The sequence below is a fragment of the Manduca sexta genome, chromosome 4, assembly GCF_014839805.1.
Source record: "Manduca sexta isolate Smith_Timp_Sample1 chromosome 4, JHU_Msex_v1.0, whole genome shotgun sequence".
In the NCBI taxonomy this organism is placed as follows: Eukaryota; Metazoa; Arthropoda; class Insecta; order Lepidoptera; family Sphingidae; genus Manduca; species Manduca sexta.
Window position 1 is genome coordinate 2,408,051 of NC_051118.1, and position 7,539 is coordinate 2,415,589.

General features: G+C 37.7%; 1 protein-coding gene across 1 annotated transcript in view; it reads right to left on the reverse strand.

Moving 5' to 3' along the window:
• Window positions 1-3,512: 3,512 nt before the first annotated feature.
• Window positions 3,513-7,539, reverse strand: part of LOC119190589 (myrosinase 1-like) — a 16,381-nt gene continuing 12,354 nt past the window's right edge. The window contains exons 9-10 of the mRNA XM_037442833.1: window positions 4,742-4,833; window positions 3,513-3,715 (exon numbers count right to left, since the gene is read on the reverse strand). Coding sequence (XP_037298730.1) covers window positions 3,595-3,715; window positions 4,742-4,833 — 213 coding nt within the window. The 3' untranslated portion in view covers window positions 3,513-3,594. The remainder of the gene's footprint in view (window positions 3,716-4,741; window positions 4,834-7,539) is intronic.

Sequence of the window (7,539 nt, forward strand, 5' to 3'; positions counted from 1 at the left end):
GTGCGAATTTGTTTTTTAATCGACCTCAAAAAGGAGGTTTCAATTCGATTGTATTTTTAATCGATTTAAAAGGAGGTTCTCAATTGTATTTTTTAAGTTACCTCAGTACTTTTGACTGGGTGAACCGATTTTGATGATTCTTATTTGAAAACTGGGGTCTGGTCCCATATCAATTTTATTATTGATGGACCCATGACTTTGATGATAAATCAAGAAACTCTTAAAATGATGCCAACTATGATGTTCTCAACGTATACTGATTTTAACTATCACAAAAAATAAAAACGTTTTAACAAATAATTATACCGCATTCAAAACCAATAAAACCCAAAAATAATTTAACATTACCTACTAGTTACTTACTTTGGAGTCGGTGACGTTATTGAAGTTAATCATTCCCTGGTATAAAACCTATCTCTAGTAGTCTTTAGAGTAGTCTATATTTTTCGCGCCAACACGAACCTACTAAAAAAAATTACCGCCCAACGGAAAAGATACGGTTTCTACAATATTTTATACGAAGAAAAATATGTCCTATTCCCTTATAGCAAAATTGCGCGTCACTTCACAAATCAAGTCCGTTTTATCATCAATTAATCTCAATTAATCCAAGATAGATTACAATTAAACCGCGCCAATGAATATAGACATTAGAGAACGCAATTACAATTACAACATTAAACATTGTATGGCCTTTTTTATATTGTTTTTATGATAATTGTTTAATTAACGCATATTATACTATATAATTATGTAAACCAAACATTAAACAGTAGGTATAGACTGAACATCAGAACCAAACTTGTCCTTAAAAAGTTATTACTAATTGGTAATAAGTCGCTGTCTTATTTGAAATGTTGTGTGACAAGATGTCATAGCGTCCTTAGATATAAATAAAAAATAACATATTTACAGAAAATATACTAATATGCGCATTATAAACTTGCAAATCACGATATTGAAAAAATATGATTTACATTATATTGGTGTGTTGCTATTTCACGGTAGATTGTGTAACTATCGCATGAGCGCAAAATTTTTATAAGACAATCTTTCCATGTCCGCTCTTTATAATGTTAAACGCTCTTTTTACAGTTTTAAACATTATATTAGCAGAAATAATTACAGAATACAATTTTAGACATTTTTTGACTACGCGCAACCAGAGAGAATAATAGAATAGTCGCCGTGTGACATTTCTCTTCTTCCATCCTGCCCGCGCAGCCGAATACTTCCGGAAACGCCCGATGACATCGGCTAGATCTCAGGCTAGGATAGCAGCGCGTAACAATAATCTTAGAACTCTTTGATGTAAATCATGACTGTCATGATACTAAGTCAATTTTGATTTTTTTTTTTCACTAATAAGAAGCTACATTACCCCTGGGTACTACTTATAGGCTAATACATGGAAACAGTTTTAACACTGGCGAAGCCGCAGGCAAAAGCTAATTTAATAAATTTTTATAAAAACATAATTTAGAATATTTTTGTAATCCTTTATGAACATTAATTATGACAAGTCGTATTAATAAACAAGTTTTAATACATTTAAGATATTTTGTTTATGATGAATGTAATTATTATGAACTGCATGAGCGAAACGGTCAAAAATGCAATAATACTAAAGATTATGATTATAAAATTGTGTTAAGGTAATTTAATAACCATAAATATGTCTTATACGCAACATTTGACGTTTATAAATAAAGTATTTAAACGTAATTCATTTTATAGTAATCAAAACCGGATAAACGCTAATCTGACTACGTATTCGGGGTTCCGTACCAAATTATAAGCCTATATTTTGCTGGGTATAATATGCACTCTCTGCTTCTTCACTCTCATATTCCAGTGAGACGGCAATCGGAAATGTCCAAGACGGCTTTACGTGCTTTCTGAGGCACGGGGGTATCACACCGCCAATTTCTTGTCTCCGAGCTATGATTGAGTAATTTTTTTGATTGAAGAACCCAGTCGCATTTAGTTTTGGCCCGACCGGGATTCGAAGCCAGGACCGCAGCGCGATAGTCGTATTCATACGTGCAATTACAACTACGCTATGAAGGCAGTCAACAGTAAACTTTTGATGTAAGACAAAATTTAATTGCGTAATAAAGGATTTTAGTATTTAGTCTCATTGTTGGAAGCGAAATAAAACGCGCGTCACCGTATTACGTCATTATTTAACAAAGAAGGTTTTTGTAAGTCTCTAATTCTTTATGGTTCAAAGCAAAGAGTTCAAAGATTATATAGACCGGATATTGGAAAGATTGTCATACAAAATTTTTGCGCTCATGCGAAGGTTAACCATTCTACTTTGAAATAGCGAAGACACCAATGTAAAATACCTTATAAATTTTCCATATCGTGATTAGCATGTTTTAATGCGAATATTAATATATTTTCTGTAAATATGCTATGTTCATATGAACATTTAAGGACGCTGTGACATCTTGTCACACTAACATTTTAATAAGACGACGTATTACTAATAGCTAATTAATTTTAAGCACAAATTTAGTCCTGTTGTCCAGTCTCTAACTTATTTCTTCTTTTTGCTTTAAATGAGACCAGCATGCCGTTCACCTGATGGTTAGCGATATGACTGTTCATAAACAATAGAAACACCTTCCGGCATCTTGAATTACAAAGTATTATTATTAGTATTATATATATATATGTCGCCGCAGCAGCTCGTTATTCGTTGAATTGGTGAATTTCCGGAGCGATAGTGGCGCCATCTATCATTACATTGAGGAAGTATTAGAAGAGGAGGGAGGTCGACTGCTGTCAATATAAGGACCGGCCGAACGACGAGAGCAAGAATCTTTTAGAAGTTTTTGTACGAGTCTTGTTTGGACGCTCGAACCGAGCACATTGTGTATTCCGCTAGTGTTACTATGCAGTAAATTGTTAGTGAAGTAAAAAGTATGTTTCAACCAATCGAATAACTGTCTGGAAAATAAATATAGACCGGTGATACTTTGCCGGTCATGTAATAAAATGACCAAGTAAAGAGTTTTCACTACGACATATATTCCATTGCGCTCGCCATCTTGATATAACCACCACCGTCCTTCCAATCCTCCACGTAGGAGACGGGCCGTACAAAGTGGCTCCGAGCAAGGGCGGCTGCGGACGACGACTTAGACACTACCGTCAGAGGACGCCCCTAGCCGTCCCTTATGCGCCGAACGGACGACGACTTAGACACTTCTATCAGAGGAAGCCCTTAACCGTCCCTAATGCGCCGAAGAGAGCCACCTCGGAGTTTTAGTTGGCATGCCGTGCGTTGTACTGCCCGGCCCGGCGGTCGCCCGAAGGTCGACATTAATTCCGTTTGGCTCAACATCGGGTCTTACCGCACGGTGACTCCAACATAACCGTTCAGTCGCTCCTAACGACGGCTGTTCAGGTATTAATAAAGCACTTTCTCTACGAAATCAAAGAAAAAGGTACACACCCCAATATAAGAAAATTGGACGGAGATAAGCATAACAAACCACGGATTTATTTGCCGCATAGATAAATTTTATTATATTATTAAAACATTAAATCCACTTTATAAAAACAATACCAGGTTTTAGTATTTTAACAGCATATATCTAGTTTCCTTTGTTTAATAATTTTAGAATAATAGTTTGCAGAAGCTCGTGGCGTGCGCTCGCGCATGGGATCCGTGAAATTAACTTCGTACAGCCCGAATTTTGATCTGAAAATAAAATTAAACAAAATTATTATAAAATTCTGCCTAAAATATTAGTATTATATTCTTGTTGTTTTGATTTACAACGACTACCTATCTGTTCAAATGTTTGTTCGAGTGTTGGTAATGCGCCTGCCCAGAAACAGTAGCCATATTACATGCCACAATAATATAATCACAAAGCAGTATGATCATTGATGTATATTCTATAGACACGAATGTCCATATAAACTATTTGTTCAAAATCTGAACCAAAATGACAACCACAAGCTGTCAATATAGACCATTCTAAAGTCAGTTTGAGTGGAGTGCAGTTAAATTCAGATGAACACAGTCAATGTTCGGAATGCCAAATCTAGTACACACTACATGTATATGTATGATCCTACTTTTGAATGAATAAAACAAGGTGAATTGTAACCGAGATCTTAGTTCTCATTAAAAATATTATGTAGATAATATTTTTACATAAGTGGGCTTTTGTCACCCAGGGCGAACATCAAATTTGCCACCCCCAGTCGGCAAGCGAGTACAAAAAAGGGTTTCCAACAAATCAATAACATCGCCTAGCGCTCTTCCTCTAGCAACACTATTGGACATACTGCGACAAATTACAAAAAGACTTGCCTTCATAGATGTTATTTATCTAAGGACGGAGCATTGCCATGATAACAAGTCTGTTTCTCAGCTTTGTTTATCTGACAGCTTGCTATTTGTTCAGCTTTGTTTATCTGACAGCCAACTAGGTTCAAGTTGTATCTCAATATTAGCCAATCACAACGGCCCTATGTCTACGCACTGCGAAGGCTGCCATGCCGTCAGCACCGAGAAACAGACTTGTTATCACAGCTAAACTTAGATAAACCCTTATGAATAATGGGGTTATTTTACACATTTAAACACCACCATTGACGACTCTGCCACTACTTTACGCGTTAGTTTATTTATAATTTCGATTTAAATTTCTTTTACCCCGTATGTCATATTCAATTTTTTACGGTAGAAAGTTAATAGTTATTAAAACATTCTTACGTGTATCCGTCTAACCACTCGAAGTTGTCCATAAGTGACCAATGCGTATACCCTGACACATTCACATGGTCCACCTTCATTGCCAGGAGAAGCTGAAAATCAAATGAAATTAAATTAAGCACAATAGTTTGATTTCAATATCTAAATAAAACTATTTTACGGAATTTATCACGATATTTACATTATTATTGTCTCCTATCGAAAGCATTACTCTACCAATGTTAGGCGTGTGTATTTGTGTGTTATTGTTCTTGGCAACAAGTTAACAAAGCTATGCTCTTAAAAGATACAAAAACTATAATAAAATACCTGCTCTAAATGGTTTCTTATGAAGTCGATCCGCTCTTGGTCATTTAACTCGCTCCCTGAAGAAGAGAATCCGTTCTCAGTTAACATCATCTCATGGTCTCCATACGTGTCCTTCAACCAGCCAAGTATCCTGCGCAGTCCTTTGGGATAGATCTGGAATCACACATAGCGTCACACCTTTCCAATTTCAGGGGTAGATAACACCTATATTTTACCAGCTATATTTATTTTTAAGCGGCGATAGCGTAGTTGGGTGTGGAACGGTCTGCCAAGACGAATGTCCGCAGGTTCAAATCCCAAGGGCACACGCCTCTGACTTTTCTAAAAAATCATGTGTGTATTCTTTGTGAATTTATCGTTCGCTTTAACGGTGAAGGAAACCATCGTGAGGAAACCTACACATCCGAGAAGTTCTCTATAGGAATTTCGAAGGTGTGTGAAGTCTACCAATCCGCACTAGGCCAGCGTGGTGGACTAAGGCCTAATCCCTCTCAGTAGTAGAGGAGGCCCCTGCTCAGCAGTGGGCAAGTATATAATACAGGGCTGATATTATTATTATTATATTTATTTTTGGTATCGGACCCCGCAGTCAATACCAGAGGAAACCCGCGAATGAGATACTGGAATCCCCCGGCTTAGCGGCTGCAGGGTCCTGGAAGAAAGTTGGGAGGAGATATCTAGGAAGGAAGTGTGGGGGATAAGGGAACCTCTTAGAATGAGAGAAGGGGATAAGGCAAGGAATTGTTCGCGAGCCCTTATAGGCCTCAATGTGAATTGACAACTATGAGGTATACACACATAACTGTGTGCCTAGGGCCGCGACAAATGTCCCCGTGCATGGGCGTGCATTCGGTGTGGAGACTGAGGGCACAACAATTGCCCCGGGAGGGAATGTATACTAGTTATATTAGGTCCTATAGGAGTGAGCATATTTCTATTACCAGAACATTTGGAGATTCCACGCTAATACTGAGAATCAGAGACCTGGAGATAGAATCTTCCTAAATCTCAACGTGGTCGCGATACCTCATACGCGTAATTACATAAGTACGCGTATGAGATATGACATACATACATACGCTCAGTGACATCACTGAGGTAGTATTTGAAAATATTTGTTCATCAGTTATAAAGCTACACTGTTGATATACGTCTACCTTAGTGATTCCTAATCATACAGTATTGTTACGTCTGTGGAAAACTAATTTATATTTAGCGACGTAAAGGTAGACACCGCTGTAGAGGAACTGATGGATGCACTCCTCTATGGAAGGGAACATTTCCAGTCAGGCAGATGTTGCTTGTAACCGGCCGCGGCTCCTCCGACGGTTGCCTATTCGGAGGTGGTATATATGCAACGCGTCGCTCAAATTGTGTAAGCGTAATCCAGGATCGTCTGTCGCCATCTAGCGTGATTGCTGTGTGTTATCACTACAGTTGTGTCAGCATCGATCAACTGGCAGTTCCGGCGATGTTGACGAGATGGCGGTGTATGCATTGATTGTACCGCCATATATACCGCCTTCAAAATGTTATCAAAACAAACATTACATACAAAACATCTTCATTAATCATAAAGCACAACCGCCTTACAATTTTATCGTCAGCTTTGTTCTTTTATTTCATGATCCTATAATTAGGTTCTTTGTTACCCCTGTGAAATAGCTGATATACCCACGCAGGGGTAATTACTCAGAGAAACCCAGGGTGTATCATTAATGGATCTTCTTCTTCTTACTCTATACAAACAGACATCAGTTTTAAATTTTCACAATCAACAAGTTTCGTTCTGGAAATGATGTTGCAAATATACAAAAGGTTTTACCGGAATATTTTGCAGTAAATGATTACTCACAGACATTAGCGTCGAATAACCGTACGTAGCAGTTGGAGGCGACTCCATGACCGCGTTCAGATCCGGTATTCCAGAGACAAAGAGGTCCTAACCACCTCGCCCTCTCGCGCCGGACGAATTAACTTAGTGGTGTAATAATTTACTGCTATAAAGTCAAAGGTCCCTGAAAATGGAAAAATCTGGGTCAGTGGTAAAGTATTTTTATTTTTATTTTTTATTCATTGAATTTAAAATACAAATGTATATAGGCGGACTTAATGCTAAAGCATTCTTTCCCAGTCAACCTTAGAGTGGTGCAGAGATAAATAAGGTAGGTTCATTTTTCTCGTATTTTTGTGCAGCCCATGGTAAAGTGACCCGACTTCACCTGATGATAAGTGGAGTAAGGTCAAGATAGAATGTCGACTGATTACCCCTCGCCAGTTGAAACAAATATGTCGGCCTGTTTCAGTGTGGCCGGGATACGAAGTATGCCTAAACTGCCATAAATTAAGTTTAATGATGATTGATTACGACAATGATTTAATGATAAGTTTTCTTGCTACCTTTTGCAAGGATTTTATCGAGACAGTTAATGAATCCCTCAGAGATCAATTAGGTGTGTAGGACTATTATAATGCACAAGTATGTGCGC